At 40.0% G+C, this 21,417-nt stretch overlaps 2 protein-coding genes across 5 annotated transcripts in view; both read left to right on the top strand.

Moving 5' to 3' along the window:
* The first annotated feature begins 31 nt into the window (after positions 1 to 31).
* RHNO1 (RAD9-HUS1-RAD1 interacting nuclear orphan 1) lies at positions 32 to 4,262 on the top strand. 2 transcript variants are annotated; one of them, XM_042810555.1, is made up of 3 exons: positions 32 to 89; positions 947 to 1,215; positions 3,440 to 4,262. In XM_042810555.1, the coding sequence occupies exons 2-3, from the start codon at positions 1,048 to 1,050 to the stop codon at positions 4,067 to 4,069; spliced, it is 798 nt and encodes a 265-aa protein (XP_042666489.1). In that variant the 5' UTR covers positions 32 to 89; positions 947 to 1,047; the 3' UTR covers positions 4,070 to 4,262. The 2 variants fall into 2 exon arrangements, with proteins under 2 accessions (XP_042666489.1, XP_042666488.1); XM_042810554.1 differs by having other exon boundaries at positions 40 to 261.
* Positions 4,263 to 4,462: 200 nt separating this feature from the next.
* The window catches only part of TULP3 (TUB like protein 3), a 34,842-nt gene continuing 17,887 nt past the window's right edge, over positions 4,463 to 21,417 (top strand). For 2 of the 3 annotated variants that reach the window (XM_042809969.1, XM_042809968.1), the window contains exons 1-2: positions 4,463 to 4,662; positions 19,809 to 19,860. In XM_042809969.1, coding sequence (XP_042665903.1) covers positions 4,622 to 4,662; positions 19,809 to 19,860 — 93 coding nt within the window. In that variant the 5' untranslated portion in view covers positions 4,463 to 4,621. Of the gene's footprint in view, positions 4,663 to 19,808; positions 19,861 to 21,197; positions 21,391 to 21,417 lie in introns of all 3 variants that reach the window. The other variant, XM_042809970.1, reaches the window with a different exon arrangement.

Here is a 21,417-nt window from a genome sequence, read left to right as displayed (position 1 = left end):
GTTGCTAAGTAGCATAGGGATCTGCCCGGCTGCCGGTGAAGAGCCTGGTTTGGGTGGTCTGGTGGAGGAGGTTGTTATTAAGTTTGATGGTGGGTCATCTGTTTCAGTAGAAATTACCTGGCCTGAGCCTCTGAGACTCTGGCTTTACTGCCAAGTTTGGTTCTTAGTGCGTGCGTTTGTGTTCACTGTGTTCGTGGAAGGAAAGAGAAGGTTCAGCGGCCGTCCCAGAGATCTCCAGAAAAGAGCATCTGAACTTCACTGGTTTGTGAACATTAAGGCTGTATCTCAAAACCTTATGGGATCTGCTAAAGGGGCTGTTAAGTTGTTTTGATGATGTGTAGTAAGCAGTTAAGATGTTATGTAGCTTTATATCTTTACCGAGAAAATGTACTTCTTGCAAGGTATTTTCTTTGAAATTGCTCACCTGTGTCAATCTGGTTCTAAATGGAAAAAACAAACTGAAGTTTTGAATTCAGTTTTGAATATAGCTGGTTCTATATTTTCGTATTTTGCTCAGGTCTTATTAAATATGGATGACTTTCAAATTATTTCTGAAGTGTTTTTATGAAAAAAAATTCCTATGAGTTTTTTTTATGGCTTGTGTATTTAAAGTATGCATTTTCATAAGGAAATAATATCTTCTGCAATGTTATGCCTTGTTCAAAACGCTACTTCAGAACTCCTTTTGATGCTTAGACACTTCTACCTTGTTTGTATGGTTGTATACCACAATGTATTTGGCTATGCCTTCTTGAAGCTTTAGAGCACTTAACTACTCATTCTACTACGTATGTGCTAAATTTGATTAAAAGATGTAAAAACTACTGGTAAGTAACAGTCTATATGGAGATGTGTATGCAGTGTTACTGTATTTGTGTTTTGCTCAAAAACTTTATTTGAGGTTTCCAAATAATTGTTGAAGTCAATTTCTGTTTATCTTCAACAGATTTGAGGGTGCTTGACCATCTTCTCAGAGTGCTTTCCTCCTCCTCCAATTGGTTCTAGCAAGCATCATGAGGTTTCAAATTCATTTTGTAATACTGTCTGATGCCTCCAAAAAAGAAGTGTACCCGCAAAACTAGAAAGGCAGAGCTGGTATTCCTTGAGAGGCCATGGGAGGGACCCATCCATTGCTGTGAAACTCCGCTGTATGTGGCTGAAAATCCAGTACATGTTTCTACAAAGCCTGTAGACCAGAACACCTCTGCTGCCTGGGTTGGTATATGTTATCAATTTCTCTGTGTCTTGCAAAAACAGTTTTTTTAATTTTCTCCCACATCGCAACAGAGAGTTTTGTGTCCTTATAAGGAAAGTCAACAGCATGGACCTGAATTTGTTATAGAGTCTAACACATAAATAAGTGCATGTGAGTTTTTTCACATTCAAATATAAAAAAATAAAATCCTGTGTATTTGAAGGCATAAAACTATAGTGTGTACAGACCACAGATTTTATTTGTCTTCTGAAAAATTAATTCTAGTGAAGGAGTAGCTTGCTTTCTATGGCAATTGAAGATACTGCACATAATAAATTTTCTTTTAAGGAAATCTTTTGCTGCTCAAAATTGCTGAAAGCTAAAAGTTACCTGTTTAAAAACATGTTTTGTTTAAATATGACACCACTAAATTTAGGGAACAGAGGCCTTTGCTTCAGAACTACTTATTTTAAATTGCTGTCTTTTTAATTCTGTGTGTTTAGAATAGTTTCTCTCTCATGAGCTCCTTTTATAGTCTGAAGAATATTCCAGGGACTGGTTGCAGTGTCCTGAGTCCATATTTTATATCCGTATTACAAAGTTTTATGTTTGCATTTTGTTTTGTTTTGTGGGTTTTTTTTTTTTTTTTTTTTTTTTTCTCTCTTCAATAAAGAAAACGGGAGCTGCAAAGGCAGACTATTTCTATACAACAGTAATTATCATCTAGGAGAGCTCTTAGAGCTCTGTTTATTGACCTTGTGTTTCTGTTGTTATAAAGTAGACTTGAGGTGTGGTTTCAAATCCATATGAAACATTCCTTTAGCCTTTAAGAGAAAAGGGGATAGCTTCTCTAGCAGCGCCTTTTATGATAGGACAAGGGTAAATGGCTTCAAATGAAAAAAAAGGAAATTTAAACTGTATATAAGGAATAAGGGTAGTGAAGCACTGGAACAAGTTATACGGAGGTAGTGAACAACTTGTCCCTGTAGACATTAAAGGCCAGGCTGTTTAGGCCTCTGAGCAACCTGATGTAGCTCTTGTTCACTGCAGGGGAATTGCACTATCACAGAATGGCCAGGGTTGGAAGGGATCTCAAGGATCATGAATCTCCAACCCCCCTGCCACATGCAGGGCCACCAACCTCCACGTTTAATGCTAAACTAGATGACCTTTAAGTATCCCTTCCGACTCAAATGATTCTATGTGTTTTCTTTTTTTAATTATTATTTTACCCTGTAATGTTTATATAGGTAGGTTAGTACTATGGCTTTTAAAACACTGCATGAAATAATTGCTGTCAAGATGTATGCTTTTTGTTTGGAAGAGCTTAAAATAACCATATTGTTCTGTGTTCTAAATATCCAGTGTTTTCTTTGAAGTCAACAGCACTGAAGCTATTAGATATTAGAAAATATTGGTATTTTTTATAATTCCCTGAACCGTCCTCTACGGATGGATATCACTTGTTTCGCTGGCAACTGAATTTCTGCTCTTTCAGATCCTCTTGACTGCTAGGCTCCTGGTAAAGCCTATGTGGTGTGTTCTCTGAAGCAAGGAAGTCCAAATCAATTGTTCACTTACGTTATTTTAAGTTTGTACCAGGATACAATTATTAAGAAACTAGAGCCATGATTCCCTAAAGAATCTTCTGTAAGTGCACAAAGTCTTTCAAAGCTCAATAATCTGTATTTCATCGATAGTCTTCTACAGAAAGCTGATTTTAGTAGAACTGACTTTGTGGTCATCTGTTAATCTTTGTGTTGTAGTGTATCTAAAGAAAACATGTTTCAATGGGATATTTTGAAGGCCTGATTAACATTATATTACTCCCAACTGTAGCTGTAGTTGCTCAGAAATACTTGGGCTGCAGTGTAGTTCGTTTATTCTGCTATGCTGAGAAGTAGGATCCAGCTCTGAAATGTTTTAAGTCAGCAGGTGTTGAAGGCATTAATGCCTGTTGGACAACTTAGGCTTCTGATTTAAAGTCTTGTGTGCTTTTCTTTTTAAGTTACCCAGGGATAGTTCACTCGCACCCCACTCACTTCTCAGGGATAGAATGTAACTTTGAGGTTCAGAGGTGTTTCCTGCTTGCCAGCTTGGCTAACAACTAGTTTGCTTTGCTGCAAGCTAGCTTTACCCATTTAATTCCCATGCTGAAGGAAGATGGGATGGGTGGGAGAGAAGAATAAGGTTGGTGTTCCTCTGTCTGGAAAAAATATTGTTTTTTTCTTACTGTGTTTTTAGGTGTGCCCACAATCTGAAACAACTAAGTCATTGGTTTTGAGAGCGTGTCAGAAGAAGCGACGTGGTTCTCACAAGCTTCAGAATCGGGATGTCAGCTATGGTTTGCTTCGTGCAGAGACAGCTTGTCGAAGATCTGTGGCCTGCAAATTTCCTCCCTTAATTTTTGAGAATTCAGAAGTATGTTCAGTCCGCTCCACAGATATGCTGAGTCATGCAGGAAAGAACACACAGCATTCTCACATCCAGTGCAAGAAAGGGATAGGATCCAAAGCTAACATCCAGGTGATTGGTTCTGAGAACTGTAGTGAAACGCCATCATTACCTATTTCTCAGCCTGTAGGGCCAGAAGTCTTCAGCCCACTAGATATGGGGATGCCACAGTTGCCTTCTTTAAGGAACTGCGCATACAGCAGTGCACTGCCACAAATCAGTAGTCATGCTGAGTTGTTGTCCAGCGTCAACCACTGTGGGAGGGAGCAATTGGCAGAAACACTAGTTATGGATACTCCTGAGCATGAGTATGGAATAAAGGTCACCTGGAGGCATCGGCCTCATCTCCTTAAGTACCTGAGAGACAGAGGGAAGCTGAGTACTGCTGACATACTGGTGAAGGCACACCTTGAACTCTAGAAGTCAGGGTGCCTCTTGATTGGCAAAACAGTAATTTTATGCACAAGGACTTGCCTAAATACAAAATGCTCTTTTCAACGATAAAGAGGGGCAATAGCTTAAGCTATACATCGTGCTAGGGCATGCTAATTCTATGTCGTAGCAACGTGTAGGGTGCACCTTGTTTTCAGGGGGTGAGTGGCACTTTTTTTTTTTTTTTCCGGACTCATCTTCCTTGCAGAGGGTGGGGGGAGGGCAGTAAGTGCAACGGGTCTTCCCACCCCCACACCTCGTGCGTTCCAGAGTTTAGTGCCCTGCGCCACCAGGACAACTGGCGAGCTTGGGGGGGAGGGGGGAGGAGGCGGGGCTCGGCGCTGACCTGGCTGCCGCTTCTGCGCATGTGCGGTTCGAGTTCTTGCCAGCTGAGGGGGCGCAGCCGCCAGTCGTGGGGAAGTGTGCTGTGCCTTCGGCCAATGGCGCAGGACTTAAGTTACGAGTTCCGTCGCCGAGGGTAGCGGTGAGGCCGAGGCAGGGTGCGTCGGCCGAGGTCCTACAGTGAAGGAGGGGCTGAGGATGGAAGGCGCGCGGAGCCGATGCGCGCTCAGTGGGGGCAGGTGAGTGGGGCCCAGCGCGGCAAGGTGGGTGCGAAGCGGTCTGCGACGAGTCCCGTCCCAGGTTGCCCCTGCGTCTTGGTGGGGTCGGCCCGATGCGGTAGGTGCGATGCGGTGCGCTGCTTCCCCGGTTCCAGCTTCTTGCGGGCGGGCGCGGCTTTGGTTGAGGCAGCGTCTCCGGGAGAGAAACCACTGTGAACGTTTTTTTTTTCTTGCGCTTCTGATCGTAGTTGAGCTTTTGAGATGTGAAAGCGGTAGCAAGCTCTTAGGCATCTGAGTAGGGGGGGGGGGGGAAGGAACAGCTAAAGGGAGCTTAACTGACGTAATGGGAAAAGCATGTTAAGTTTGGAAGAGAGATTTTTGGAAGGAGATTAGATGGAACCTCAAATTACTGAAAATTCCAATGTGAGGATGCAATGAAAAGAGACTTTGACAACGTGATTAGTGAAGTGATTGTGAAAATGCAGAAAAAGAACTATTTTGTGCCTCTGATGTTTGGATACACAATGTAAAAGCCAGTAAAGAGAGAAACAAAGGAATGTGTAGTGGTTGAGTTATGGTAAAGCCCACGTAGGACAAAACCTGTATTTGTTGATGGAATAGACTTGGTATTTTTTAGTTGGAGAGTGAAAAAAGGCATTAGAATGTGGTGGCATCCTGTGATCTCTTGGGTCAGCCAAATATGCTGTGAAACACCAAAGTCAGCATAAAGAAGAAATCTAAAGCGAGTTCTGTTCTGAAATGAGTGAACAAAAAAATAATGGCTGCATACCCCAAAATTTTCTGGCATAGGTATTAGACTTTAAATTTTGACAGAATTGAAACTACAGGAGAAGATTCTGCTTTTCTGTTAACAATTGTGATAATACAATTTCTTTCTGCTATGGAACTTGTTTTGTATACTTTCATGGATGTTTCACAGAAAAAGCTGAAAAGTAATGCAATTTCATCTGCTAGCTGCTTCTCCCATAACCCCAGTTTATTAAACAATTTCGTTAGCTTTCTTAGTTGCAGTGATTAATGTAAGAATACTAGAATACACAGACCTAAATAAATGTACGTAGTTTCTAAGTAGATATTTAAGACCTTTTGTTGAGTCTAAGGAACCAGTCAGTCAGTATTTTTGTTTTTTCTTCCTGAAATGAAATACCCTTGCTATTCAGCAATATGTAAGATATGTTGAGACATAAATAATTTTATTTGATGGATAGGTATGTGAGGTTTTGGGTTAGGCCCCTTCTAAATATATATTAATACTATGGTGTTGTGTTAACTTACTACTTCCCCACCAATGCTGTCTTTCATTTAAGATGACTGTAATTAAAGTAGTAGCTAGAGTTCATTTTGAAGTCTGATTGACTTTCATCTAGATATGATGTGTCTCAGTGCTTTATAAAAATAATGTTGATTGTATTATTTCATTGTTTTGGTAAGTACTATGCATTTCTTTTTAATTTGGGGAAATCTGAAGCTAAAAATGTTGGGTAAAGTAGAGACGTTCACATGAATTCACACTGAGATCATTGTAAGCATTTAAAATATTGAGAAGGGAATTTGGCTCTTATCACAAAATCGTATCGTAGAATGGCTTAAGTTGGAAGGGACTTTAAAGATTGTTTAGTTCCAACCCTCCTGCTACATGCAGAGTTGCTGACAGCTAGATTAGGTTGCCCAGGGTCCAATCCAACCTGGGCAACGTCTTGGGAATTGGGGTATCCACAGCTTCCTGGGCAACCTGTTCCAGTGCCTCACCATCCCGAGTAAAGAATTTCTGCCTAGCATCTAACCTAATTTTCCCCTCTTTTAGTTTAAAGCTTGTCTTACCACTATCAGACCATGTAAAAAGTTGTTTGTTATGTCCCCCTCCTGTTTATAAGCTCCTTTCAAGTACTGGAGGGCCATAATGAGATGTCCCCAGAGCCTTCTCTTCTTTGAGCTAAACAAGCCCAGATTCTCAATTTTTCTTCATAGGTGAGTGCTCCAGCCTTCTGCCGATCTTTATGGCTCTCTTCTGAACCTCCTCCAACATCTCTGCATCTTTATTGTGCTGGGGGTCTGAGATTTGGATGCCTCACAAAGGCAGACTAGAGGGGAGCAGTCATCTCCCTTGTCCTGCTGGCCACCCCTCTGTTGATGCAGCTTAAGATACTGTTGGCTTTCTGGGCTGCAAGAGCATGCTGTTGGTTCGTGTCCAGCTTTTGGTCCACGAGGACCCCCAGGTCCTGCTCAGCTGAGCTGCTCTCAATGACTTCGCCCAGTCTATGCATGCCATATGTCAAGGATTGCACTGATGCAAGTGCAACACCTTGAACCATTCCATTCCATATTTGGAAGACCTTAGTATAGGCTATCAGGAGTGTTGGGCTTGATTGTTTTATATATATGCATGTAAACTATAGTTTTTCTAGGAAAAAGCAGTTAACTGCTAATAATTATCATCGCTAATCTGTAATCCAGACAAGACTGAAATCCTAAATTTCCTATTAGTCCTTGGGTATTTTTATTTGAATGCAGGTGACCTTCTTGAAATTAACAAGAATTTTTGTAAACTACAGGGTAATTCACAATTGTAAAATTGTGCAAGTGCTATCCTTAGATAAAAGAGAATTGACTTAACATTTTATTTGCACAATCCCTTTCAAGTCTGAGCATTAACCAAAAACTCCATCTCAATGTGATACATTTGTAAATATAGAATCATTTGAGTTAGAAGGCACCTTTAAAGATCATCTAGTCCAGCTCCCCTGCAGTGAACAGGGACATCTGTAGTTCAGTTGGGTTGCTTAGAGCCCTGTCCAGCCTGACCTTGAATGTCTCCAGGGGCAGGACATCCACCACCTCTGGGCAACCTGTTCTAGTACTTCATTACATTATTGTAAAAGAAAAAAAACAAAAACAAAAACAAAAATAAAAAACAAACAAACAAAACAAACAAAACAAAAAACAAAAACAAAAAACAACAACAAAAGACAAAACCACCAAAACCTTACTCTTTATATCCACTCTAAATCTGTGCTCTTTTAGTTTGAAACAGTTTCCCCTTGTTCTTTGACCACAAACTCTGCTAAAGAGCCTGTCCCCTTCTGAAAGGCCTCTATCAGGTCTCCCCAGAGCTTTCTGTCTGCTGAATAGCCCCAGCTCTCTCAAACTTGTCATCACTGGGGAGGCATCCATCCCTTGGATTATTTTTGCAGCTGCCCTCCAGACACTGCAACAGGCTCATGTTTCTTTTGTACTGAGGACTCGTATCTGGATGCAGTGCTTCAGGTAAGGTCTCACCTGCTCAGAGTAGTGGGGCAGGATCACCTCCCTTGTCCTGCTGACCATACTTCTTTGGATGCAGCCTGGGATAGGGTTGCACATTGCTGGCTCATGTCCAGCTTGCCATCCATCAGTACCCCCAAGTCCTTTTTATCACAGCTGTGCTCAATGCTTTCATCCCCTGGCTTGTATCAATAGTGGAGGTTGCCTTGGTCCGGGTGCAAGACCTTGCACTTGGCTTTGTTGAACCTGTCTAGGTGTTACTGATTTCCATCTGGACACTGATCCATTGACGACCATGCTCTGAGTACAATCTTGCATTCAGTTTCTCATCTATTAAGCCATCCACCCATCAAATCTGTCTTTCTGTGATTAGAGAAAAGGTTGTAATGGGAAACTGTGTCAAAGGTCTTACTGAAGTATAAAGGAGGTAAGTGGCCCTTCCCTTGTCCACGGATACAGTTGCACCATCAGAGAATCTCCAAGGTTGGCAGACCTCCAAGATTATCCAGTTCAACCTGCCGTCAATATTTCTCCTGTTAAAAACTGTATCTGTTACTACAACATCTAAATGTTTATTAAACATTTCTGGGGACAGTGACTCAATCACCTCCCTGGACAGTTTGTTCCAGTGCCTTACTGCTCTTTCAAAGAAGAAATTTTTCCTAATATTCAGCTGGCACCTTGAGGCCATTCCCTCTAGTCCTATTGCTAATTGTGCTGGAGAAGAGGCTGGTCCTCCCACTCCCCCCACCCTCCAACTTGCCACGACCTCCTTTCAGATAGTTGCAGAGAGCTATAGGTCCCTCCCTGAGCCTCCTTTTTTTCAGACTGAACAATCCCAGTTCCCTCAGCTGTTTTTCGTAAGACTTGTGTTCCAGACCCCTCATCAACTTCATTGCCCTTCTCTGTACATGCTGTAAGGGCCTTGATGTCTTTTTAATTTTTTTTTTAATTTTTTTTTTTTTTTTTTGTAGTGACAGGCCCAAAACTGAAAACAGTACTTGAGATGTGACTTCACCAGTGCTGAGTTTAAAAATAAATAAATAAAAAAAAATTATAAATGGCCACTAGCTTTGTCAGGTGGAATTTATCCTTAGTGAAGCCATGCTGATTGCTTGATATCGCTTCCTTCTCTTCCGTGTTTCTTAGCATAGCTTCTGGGATATTCTGTTCCATGAGCTTTCACTGCGAAGAGGCAAGCCTGCCAGCTCTGTGCCGCACCTACCTTTAGGCCCGGCTCCGCTTCCCGTAATTGGTTGCGCAGGCGCAGGGCTGCTGGTCAGTTCTGTTATGGGGGCTTTCGCTGGAGGCGAGTGACACAACGAGGCGTAGCGAGACGATGCTGTGGCAATGCCTGGAGGCCCGGGCCAGTCCTGCTGAAAGTGTCACCGGCTTCCCTGCCTCCTCCCACTGTACGAGGGAGGGCCGAGTGGCAGCAGCCCGGCGGTGACATGCGGCCACATACCACCATAATCCTGCACTAGTTAGCGTTAACCCCAGGGACATCTGCTTCTACATGGAGACCCTGTACAACCTGCCCTTTACAACATGTGCATCAGAATGTGATATCATTGTATTAGGGACTGACTGATTGCATTTTTAGCATTTTTGATATTTAATATTTTTACACTTCAATATTGAATAAATGTGACTGAGATGTATTCAAAGAAGAGAATATTTTTTGTGATTGCAGTACTCCAGATTCACAATCTATCTAGGGCTTGCTATGGTATTTACAGCCTGATTCCACCAATTTTTAATCTCTCTCTTGTAATTTGTTATCTCTTGTTTATCATGTCTGTACTATCCATTTCTCTAATCTTTACAGTTGAGTCTCTCACTATCTGCTTATCTTTTTATCTAAGCATACCCTAGCTGGTATGTAAGGTTGGGGGAAAAAAAACCCAACAATTTTAACTCTCATAAGTGTGAATGAAGAAATAATCCTCGCTTTTCCTACGATGTAGACAGCAGTGGCAAGAGAGGGGAAAAGTAGCAAAACCATGTTCTTGTCACAAAATTTGCACTCAGTAATTGCGAGTGTTAGAACATTGAAAGTCTTTATAAAACTGTAGATTGTAGGAATTGTCTTTTCAGTTTATAATAAATTATTTTCTCTTACATTTTAGGTTACTGAGGACCCATCCTTATAAAGACTGTATTTGTCTTTTTCTTCTGCATTTTTTTTTTTTTTTTTTTTTTTTTAAACCACTGTTGATATTAGCATCAGTAGAAGGGAGAAGTGCTCTGATCTGACATTAGAGATGGTATGACTGGTATAAATTATTTCTATTCAAAATCTTTGTGCAACTGTTATATAATATACTAATACAGTAGCCATATAGGTTAATGCAGATGCACATCTAGATATATGTACAGACTGAAGGACAAGAGGTTGGAGAACAGCCCCATGGAAAGGGAAGTGGGGGTTTTGGTTGATGGCAAGTTGAATCTGAGTTGACAGTATGCGCTGGCAGCCAAAAGGACCATCTGAATCCTGGAGTGCATCAGGTCCATCACTGCCTGCTGGTCAAGGAAAGGGGTTGTTTAATTCTGCTCTTCACTGCTGTGGCCTCACCTTGAGCACTGTGTGTGTGTTTGGGTGCTGAAGTGTAAGAAGGACTTAAAACTCTTCAAGCGTATTCAAAGGAGGGCTGTGAAGATTGAGATGGGTCTAGAGCAGGCATATCTGGCCTGTAGCCCGCATGCAGTCCAGCTCAGCTCATTCTGTAGCCCTCACCCCCTGCTGCTGCATCATCATGGCTGCAGGTCTGCCCCATTCGAGCAGCCTGGTCTGGCCTAGTTGCAGGGCACAAGCAGGGCACAGTGCAGTGCAGACAAATAATATAGCACTATGTTTAATTTGTAAGGAAATAGTGTCAGTTTTCAAAGATTACAATTTGAAAAGACGTTATATGCAGAAACATGCTGCCAAATTCAGTGCACATCAAGGAATGCTTCGTAAAGATGAATTAATGGAACTGAAAAAGGTCTGTTACCTCAACAAAACATTTTCAAAAAAGTTAAAACTCACATAAACTCTGTTATAAAAGCTAATCATGTGATAGAAAATCTGCAAAGAAATTAAAACCATTTACTTAGGTGAGTTTGTTAAGAGATGGATAGAAAGCATGGCAGATATAACGTGTTATGATAAAAAAAGAAAAAGCATATTTTTCTAAAATCAGTTTGTCTATGACAAATATTATATGTCCATTTGACTGATTATATTACATTATAATTATATATTATATGTCCATTTGACTATGGACAGATGAAGTGAAGAAATAGAAAAATCTATTGAAAAAGATTTGGAGTGTAAAACTGTTAATTTCAAATTTTATTCTTTGATGATAGATTAAATTACTGATGCTGCAGATATGGCTCTACTCGCTGTTTTTGTTAGAGATGTTGATAACAAATATGATATCACTGAAGAAATGAAGAAATGACTTCTTTGATGCCATTGAAAGACACAACTAAATCTATTCTTTTGAATGAAGCAGTAAAAAAAAAAAAAAAAAAAAAAAAATTACAGCAATTTTCTTTGTCAACATATGTGGTATAGCTACTGATGATGCCCCAGTGGTTGTTGGTAAAAAAAAAAGGGACTTGCAAGATTAATAGAAGATGATGCAATTACCTCTGCTAACTCAGATAAAATATCATGGCATCAGGCATCAAGAAAATGTATGTGTAAAAGCTTTAAAAATGAATGCCACGCGAATCTTCAAAGCTGTGAATTTCATAAAGCCCAAGAGACTGAATCATCACCAGTTTTAGGAGTTCCTTAAAAGCATAGAGGCTGATTATGAGGTCATCGTTGACTTTTCTGAATGAAGGTGGCTAATTCAGGGTAAAATGCTAAAAGACTTTGCAAAGTGAAATCATGTCCTTTCTGGAATCAAAAGGAGAATTTGTTGCAGAATGTGGAGATTAAAAATGGCTCAAAGATTTAGCATTTTTGCTGAATTTGGCCACTCATTTGAATGAGTTGAACATGTGTCTTCAAAGTGAAAATCAACTTATCTGTACTATGTTTCTGACAATATTAGTGCTTGGAATGAAACTTAAATTATGGCAAGATCAAGTTATGTCAAATAATTTCATGCATTTTGATACACTGCCTAAAACAGTTCTATGAACAGTGAAAAATATGCAGGTGTGCTTTCTATTTTGATAAAGAAATTTGAGATTAGATTTTCTGATTTCAGGGTTGGTTTTTTTTTTTTTTTTTTATATTTGAAAGTCCATTTGGCCAACAAAAATGTATGACTTACAGATTTTCACATTAAATGCATATTGTTGCCATCGGACATTCAACTTTAAAAAAAGAAAAAAAAATGATCATGTCTCTTTACCAGACTTGCATAAGCGCTCTCTTACCAAAGAAAAATATCCCTCACTTCACAGTCACACCTTATTCATGTCATTACTTTTTGGCAGTACGTACATTTGTGAGCAATTGTTGTCAAGGATGAAGCACAGGAAAAGTAATATTTAATCAAAAATCTGGGATGAACACGTGCAGAAGTCACTAGGAATGGCAACCACTGCCATTGAACCAATCTGATGCATTAGTTCCACAAAAACAAAGTTAGACATCCAACTAGTTTTATGCCTTTGTTCCTCCCTGTTTTTTATGTAAAATTTGTTTCTTAAATACATTGAGTTTGTATGCATTTTGTGTGACCCATGGCAATTCCTGTTTGCTTGGTATGGCTCAGGTGGGCCAAAAGGTTGGACAGTCATGTTCTATAGGACAGTGGTGTATGATGAGCAGCTAAGTTCAATTGGTTTGTATTGTTAGGTCATACTTGTTTATCTCCACGGTTCCCTTCCAGTCCTGGATAGTCTACTGTTTTATTACTTTGTGGTGTAAGAAAACTTTCTGTGGATAGACTTGAACTGGGATTGCTTCAGTCTCTTGTTCTGTCAATGGGACACAGTTGGACAATCTACAATCTACACAATAATATTGTTGACTGTGTGGTAATTGGGTCATAGAATGAATGCTTCTGTGAATGCATTTGCCGACATGCCTAGAAGTGTTTTCTTAGTCTACTGCAAGAACATTTACCCTTACTTCTATTGTTCTTCAAAACATAACATCTATGGGATATCATCCAACAGCTTGTGTCTCATCACTCATACACTCCATTCCCATTAAACATTCTTATGTGAAATTCCAGAGAAAAGTAGGACAAGAATCTGAATCTAGTAGCTGTGTATCCTACTTCAGGATGGAAATCACATTTTGCCATTTCAGTCTTAGTAATAGCTTCCCATTCAAGCTAAAAAAAAAAAGCTGGACATGGACTGAAACTCCACAGTGAGTTCTAGAATGTTAATTCAGATTTTTTCTTTTCATTTATTTCCTTCATTTTTATTTTGACAGAAAATAGAACAAGTGCAATTTGGCATGAAGAGTGGTAAATTTCATAAAAGTTTTGCTGTCTACCTGAATTAGAGATTTTGTGCCATTTAACTGATTTGTTACTGTTTCTTTCTAAGTTCATTGCTTCATTCCCTTGTTCCAGGAAGTAGGAGCTATGCTTTTTTTTTTTTTTGTTTTGGTACCTGATGTATTGCTTTTGAACAATGTATGAAATACTGAGCAGTGTGTTAGTCAAAACTGTCCTGAGCTGATAGTTAAACCATTTTGTGAGGCTAGTGTTTCTGTATTATTTTCTTGTAACAGCTTGATAACAGTTTATTGTTACCTAAGTCATCCTCTGAAACCTGGACTCTAAACTATTTGTTTATCTTGTGATCTCCAGAACCCAGACAGGCAGAATCACAGAGGCAGAGGCACAGAAGGTTAGAGGGAGCCTTTGGTCATCTTCTCATCCAACCCCACTGCTCCATAGGGTCAGCTGGAGCAGGTTGCACAGGGTGGTGTTCACTCAGTTTTTGAGCATCTCCACAGAAGGTCATTCCACAACCTCGATATGCAGTTTGTTCCAGTGTTGACTGGCCTCACAAGAAAAAAACGTTTTCTTTTATTCTGATAGAATTTTTTATGTTTCAAACTGTGCCCATTGTCTCTTGTTCTGACAGTAGGCACTAGGGGCTCCATCTTCTTTATGCCTTCTCATTGGCTGTTTATATACCTTATTCAGCCTGCAAAGGAGATGGTTCCAGAAGGATCTTATCAAACTCAGCTCTTTCAACTCATATGAGAGATGCTCCAGTCGCTCAGTACAACTTTGTGGCCCTTTGCTGGACTTGCACCAGTGCATCCATATTTTCCAGGGGGCCCAGTAGTGGCCACAGCACTGACTTCACCAGTGCTGTGCAGAGAGAAAGGATCACTTCCCTTGACCTGCTGACAGTGTTACCCCTAATCTTAGAATCATTTAGGTTTGAAAAGACCTGTAAGATCATTCAGTACAACCATCTTCTCCAAGTCTGTGTCTATACTATGTCCCTAGTGCCTCATCCACACATCTCTTAAATGTCTTCAGGGATGAGGACTACACCATTTCCCTGGGCTGCTTTTTCCAATGCCTAAGCACCCAATCTGTGGAGAAATTCTCTCTAATAACCAATCTAAACTTCCCCACACACAACTTGAGGCCATTGCCTTGCATCCTGTCACTTGTCAACTGAGAAAAGAGAGCACCAACCTACTTGGAGCAGCCTTCTTTCAAGTAGTTTTAGAGAGTGATAAGATCTCCCCTCCAACCTCCTCTTCCAAACTAAACAGCCCCAGTTCCCTCAGTCATTCCTTATAACTCTTGTTTCTTAGTCCCTTCACCAGCTTTGTTACTCTTCTCTGCACAGGGTCAAGCAGCTCAGTATCCATCTTTGTAGTGAGGGCCCCAAACTGAGCACAGTATTTGAGGTATAGTCTCACTAGTGCTGAGTACAGAAAGGCAATTACTTGCCTAGTCCTGTTGCCCACACTATTTCTGGTGAAGGCTAGGAGCTGTTGGCCTTTTTAGTCACCTGATACCTTATGTTCAGATGGGTGTTGACCAGCAGCTCCAGATCTTTTTTTACTAGGCAGCTTTCTGCCTCTGTTTGGGATTGTTATGACCAGTGTAGCACACAGCATTTAGCCTTCTTGAATACCATACAATTGGACATAGCTCATTGATCTAACCTACCTAGGTCGCTCAGCAAAGTATTCTTATCACTGAGCAGATCAGCAGTCCTGCCAAACTTCGTGTCATCTGTAAACACACCCCTCAGTGCTGTAGGACACCTTTGTGATGAGGGTACGTAGATGACTCAAGCTCAGCTAGTCAAACAAAACAGCATTAAGCTATTTCTGAAAAAGGGATAACATATGCTTTAGTCTTTGTTTCACCATAATTAAACTTTTTTTCCATCCTTTACTTCTTGTTTTTACTGTTATGTTCCTGTTCATGCTACAATCTCTTACTACATTAGTTTTTATCTTATTTCAAAGAGTGTTTATGTGGATATGAAAGTGCAAATAATATTCCATTCCATTCAGAAGATCATAATTTTATTCTAGGGCTTCATGCTTTCACAAATACTTGTTTTGAAACTGAAGATAGATGGAGGTAATTCTTTTGAGTGACTATTTCACCTTTCCTGTGTCATTTACCCTGTAATACAATTTGAATATCTTTATTAAGAAACAAAAGTTTGTCTCCCTTGTAAAAAACTGGTTGGACAGCTGGGCTCAGAGAGTTATACTGAATAGAGTTAAATCCAGTGGGCAACTGGTCACTAGTGGTGTTCTTCAGGGTTCAATATTGGTGCCACTCCTGTTCAGTATCTTTATTGATGATTTGTTCAAGGGGATTGAGTGCACCCTCAGTAAGGCTGCAGATGACACCATGTTGGGAGGATGTGTTGATTTGCTTGTAGGAAGTGTTCTGCAGAGGGATCTGGATAGGCTATATTGATAAGCTGATGCCAGTTGTATGAACTTTAACAAGATCAAGTGCGAAGTCCTGCACTTTGATTACAGTAACCCCATGCATCACTACAGGTTTGGGGCACAGTTACTGGAAAACTGCAGGGAAGAAAATTATCTGGGGGGGTTAGTTGAAAGCCAGCTGAGCATGAGCTAGCAGTGTGCCCAGATGGCCAAGAAGGCCAGTGATGTCCCACCTTCTATGAGAATTACCATAGCCACTGGGACTAGGGAAGACTAGGGGACTGGGACATCATCTTGTACTTTGCACTGGTAAGGCTGCACCTTGAGTACAGTGTACAGTTGTGCCCCACACTACAAGAAGGAGCTGGAGTGCCTCCAAAGAAAGGCAATGAAGTGCATGAAGGGTCTGGAATGAGGAATGGCTGAGGGAACTGTGATTGTTCTGGAGAAGAGGACGTTCAGTGGAAACCTTATTGCTCTCTACTACCTGAAAGGAGGTTGTAGCAAGATGGGAGTTGATCTTTTCTGCCAGGTAACTAGGACTAGAGGAAATCACAGAATCACAGAATTGCAGGGGCTTGAAGGGATCTCTAGAGATCATTTAGTTGAACCCCCCTGCAAAACAGGTCCCTTACAGCAGGCTGCACAGGTAGGCAGGTCTTGAATGTCTCCTGAGAAGGCGAATCCACAACCTCCCTGGGCAGCCTGTTCCAGTGCTCTGTCACCCTTACTGTGAAGAAGTTCCTTTGTATATTGGTGTGCAGCTTCCTTTGTTCCAGTTTATGGTCATTTCCCCTTGTCCTATCTCTACAGACCGCTGAGAAGAGGCTGGCCATGTCTTTTTGACTCCCACAGTTAAGATAGTTACACACAATAATCAGATCCCCTCTGTGTCTTCTTTTCTCAAGGCTGAACACACCCAATTTGCTCAGCCTTTCCTCATAGGAGAAGTACTGCAGGCCCTTTATCATCTTTGTGGCCCTCTGCTGGACTCTTTCCAGGAGATCCTTGTCTTTTTTGTACTAGGGAGCCCAGAACTGGATGCAGTACTCAGGTGATGTCCTCAAGTTGCACCAGGAGAGGTTTGCATTGGATATTAGGAAGAAAACAATTTCAGAAAGAGTGGACAGATGTTGATTGAAACAGACTATCCGGTGAAGTGGTGGGATCACCATCCCTTGGAGGTGCTCAGGAAACATATAGTTGCGGCACTGAAGGACACGGTTTGGGGGGCATGGTGTTGATGGGTTGACTATTGGACTTGAAGTCTTTTCCAACCTTAATGATTCTGTGATTCCTCTATACTGATAAATACTCTTTTTTTTTTTTTTTTTTGCATTAATTTAGCGGCAGTTAATCAATACTAGACTGCATCATTGTTTACCTCGTTATATCTGACATGTGGATAGTCACTTCCAAAAAGATGAATTTCTGAAAGAATTCCTTTTGGCCAAGTCTAATGTATTCCTACTCAACTGTTTTAACTGGAACAGCTTGTTACTTTTCACCTGTATTTCACTTAGTGTTAGGTTGTTTTGCATTTAATGGTATTATAGAATTGTAGAATGTCTTGGGTTTGAAGAGTCTTTAAAATGATGTATTTCCAACCCCTTTGCATGGTGGGGTTTGTGGGATTCTCCTGAAAAGGTATGCTGAAGGGAAAGACATAATTAGGCGAAGACCAGTCAAAGGTCTGATAGCAGTTTTTTGCATAATCGTCTTGTTTGCCATCTTGGTGCATAGCCTATGGCAGTTGTGTTGCTGAGAGAACCGATAAACCCGACTGCCCCTCTTGATCATGATCTGAACTGATGTCAAGAGCCTGACCCAGCAACTTCTTGCTGAATGTAGTGCCACACTGTTGTCATGTTGTTTCACGTCAAGCCGGTGCTGCACCAAGCCAAAACCATATGACAGCACTCACAGATGTGGTTCCATGGCTTTAGGCGTAAAAGAAGTGTAACCAACTCTTGCAGGACCCAGGGGAGGCCTTGCTCTTTTATGAAGCGGGCTACACATAGCTTATGAGACTAACCTCGCACTGCAGAAGCAGCATGCACTGTAGCAATTAAGTAACAATATCAGCAGAGACCAGATGCCAGCAGAGTAGGGACCACTATTGAGTGGGATCTCCCCTGATCTGAACTGAGACCTTCACACTACATGCACCAATGTCTGAACTGACCATCAAACATCAGGTCATACTACTCTCCCTAGCAGTATTTAGAAATCTCCCTTCTTGCCGGGGGATATTGGTTATGGCCCTCTCTCAAGGAATTCAGTCAAATACCATGCCTTGACAGACTCCTTTACCTGGCAATTCACGGAGTGTGGCATAAACTTTCAGAGTTTCCGTGAGTTATCTAATGGTTTGGTGGGGAGCTAGGAGTGCACATCACATTCAGCATGCCCCCTTGCCCTTTAGCAAGTTGTATGCTTTGCTAAGACGATTTGTTTGTTAGTATATGTTTGGAATTGTTACCTGTTGAGCATTTGCTAACTGAGATTGTAATTGCTTAAGGACATTGTATTAAATAAATGTACAGTTAACCACCTGACTTGTGGTCAGTGAAGTGTGTTAACTGAATTCTGTGCAACCCCGCTGTTTGTAAGGCGGGGAACAGTGCGCAATAGAAAATCTGCACAACACTGCTGAATATGGTGGATGACAGGGTTGCAAACAACTTTTGCCTGTATTAAGTAAGTATGGACAACATGGTGTTGCAAAGATAGATTTAGATTAAATTCACACTATTCTCTTTTCATTAGCTAACAAAATTCATTATCAATCTGTTCATAATTTGTAGCAAAAGCTTTTTGATAGCACAGGTATCTCAGTTTATTATAATTATTTTTAATTTTTTTCTTCTGCATGATATTCCTATTTCTCTGAGTTGGGGAATCTGTTTAGCTATGAAAATGACAAAGCATATGCATGTATTTCAGCCTTTGAGTTTTTTTTGTTTTGTTTTGTTTTTGCATTTCATTTTTTGTTTTGATATAGTTCTGGAATATTTAACTTGAAAGTACCCAGTATTTCCTCAACAGAGTTCAAATTTTTTAACTTAGTGGCAAGAAGGAATAGAAGTTAACTTAATGGCTTGTGTTTTGTGGAAACCTCACTCTACCTCTCTCCTTGTGCCTTTTTTCAGTTTTCCTTTTTTGGGGTTACATTCAGCACCATCTGCCAGCTTGTGACTTCTCATCACTGGTCATTTCTAGCCCTGCATGCCATCAGTAAAATACATAGGTTTTGTTTCCTGTATTAAATAACTTCTTCCTTCAGTATTGTTCTTTCACTTCAAGAGAGGTCTTTATCAAAGCTATGTAGGAAGTGTACAGCTGTGATAGGCAATGTGTATGTGTTCATGTCAATTAATTAACTTTCTCTTTTTAGAGTTGAAAGCTCTAAATTGCAGTTTTTGTAATAATTCATTCTCATCTAAAAGGAAAGAGAAGACTGTATGAATCACATTTTAAAACTAAAAAATGGAGTTGTTATGAAAATTAGCTATAAAATAAATAGGAAAATAATTATTTCTTATATCTGCAGGAATTGAATAGTTGCACATACTCAAAGATATTAAGAGTAGTTCTGGTAGAAGGAGAAAATAATGTAACGTTGACCCACAATGAAACCTAAAATTGTGAGTTAATTTGGAGTTGGGTCCTTTATGAAGGGAGACTACGATGAATTGCTTTGAACTTCATTAAGTCTTCAGCTGTAAATTGTCTGAAAGCCCACTTCAGTAGTGGCTCGTAATCTGTCCATTAGCAATGAAAGTTTTTTAGCTTACAAAATGTTTTTAGAGCAGTTTAGTTCAGTGACTGAATCACTGGTCCTGTTTGTGACAGAAAATGAGGTATGTTTCTTTTATAGTGCCTTATAACTTGGTCTTCCCACAGGATAGAAATCATGCTTTACAGTTGTTTTGAAGTCTTGACAGCTATGTTGTAGTCTGTGGATGTTGTATTTTCTTATGCAAACTAATTTCTAGTAATAATTATTTGTTTCTTGCCTTTCCAGTATCTTTGAGGATGAAGGAATGAAACTACGACAGCTGAAACTAGAGAATCAAGTAAGTGGTTGTGCATAAGCTGGCAAAAATAAATGTGAGGAAAACAAACATTAGTCATCTTATTTTAGAAAGCAAAGCTAGAGACCTTGTTTTCTCTTCTTCTCCCTTCTTCTCACTTCCCACTTTTTCTCTTGATCACCTGGCCTGTTGTCATTTACTTTGTAATTTGTTGCTCAGAAATACATAAGGTAAATAGCAACCATGAGTCTAGGCCACATTGTTCAGTTTCTGTTGTGATATGCAAGGCTGCAGATGAAGTCATAGTGTCATAGGCTTGAGAACTGGATGTGAAGTGATTAAAAATGGTCTGAAGAATAAAAGCAGAACTGATTGCTAACATTTTTCATTAAAGTTCTGCCTGACTTCTATTAAATAGCTTGCATGGCTTGTAGGTTTGATTTCTTTTATGCATTTATTTTTTGCGCGTCTTACTCGTTTCATTGGGATTGAATCACTACAAGGCAGGAATGAATAATGAGGTTGGAAGACTGTAAGTAATTAGCATTTTGAGTCTCAAAGTAAAAGGTTCCCTGAGCAACCAAAAGATGTGTAATACTGTTTTTGAAAAAGATATCCGGTTTCTTTCTACTTGCTGTTATTTTTGTCCCCTGCAAACCAAACAAAAAATGAAAAGAAAACAAAACAACACATTTGCAGCCAAGCATTTATCTAATATTAGATTTTGTCTCTTTTTTTAAAGCAGCTGGGTGCTGTTTGCTGGATGCTAAGATCACTTGCTCATCAAATCAATAAAGTATACATCGTTTGAAATTTCAAGTGCTTACCTAAAAGTTAGAAGTTGTGAGATTGTTATAATTATTCAGCTGTCCATTTCACATGAAACGGAATTCACTGTATTATGTTATAGATTAAATTCATCAAGGTAGAACATAAAGTTGTGTTGAAATTACATTTTTTAGAAATTCTGTCTCATCTGAGGATCTTTAAGTCAAGACATAACACTTTTCAGGGAACTAATGCATCAGTTAATAGCCCTCTTTCTCAAAACTTGTTATTTCTAATTTGAGTTTATATAGCTTTGAATCCAGACAGATTCATTATTGACTTGACCTCCATTTACATATGGACACTTATCTAACACACTTCAGAGTTGGGGAGTTAAAAATATTCTTGGTTGTATCTGTAAAAGCTACCTGTAAAGTTTCTAATAACACATGTTGTAAAGAGAAAACAATAAGATAATGAAAAGCTTTAGCTTGAGAAAAAGGTCTTGGAAGTAATTTGTAAAGGAGAACGTAGTGCTAAATGCCATTTAATAACAAGTTCCCATAAGGATGATCTGACTACTTGTTGACAAACCTTGATGTCCGTTTCAGGACTGTTGGCTTGGGGTATGAGCCAGTAGCAACAAGTGGCTCTTATTGCTAGGCACTGTGGTCAATGTATGCCAGTTTGAGATATTGTCATGGAGATGCATCACTGTTCCAACAAAACAAAGCTGCTGGGCTGGATGGAATTCACAGAATCACAGAATTCCTTTGGAGCAACTGCCAGTTAAGCAACTGAGAGGTAAATTCATAGAGTTCATATACTTCT

Source organism: Centrocercus urophasianus, unplaced genomic scaffold (assembly GCF_019232065.1).
Source record: "Centrocercus urophasianus isolate 14NV4802_14NV808 unplaced genomic scaffold, USGS_Curo_1.0 seq_12, whole genome shotgun sequence".
In the NCBI taxonomy this organism is placed as follows: domain Eukaryota; kingdom Metazoa; phylum Chordata; class Aves; order Galliformes; family Phasianidae; genus Centrocercus; species Centrocercus urophasianus.
Note: the sequence above shows the minus strand (reverse complement) of the source record. Positions and strands in the feature narration are given on the sequence as shown.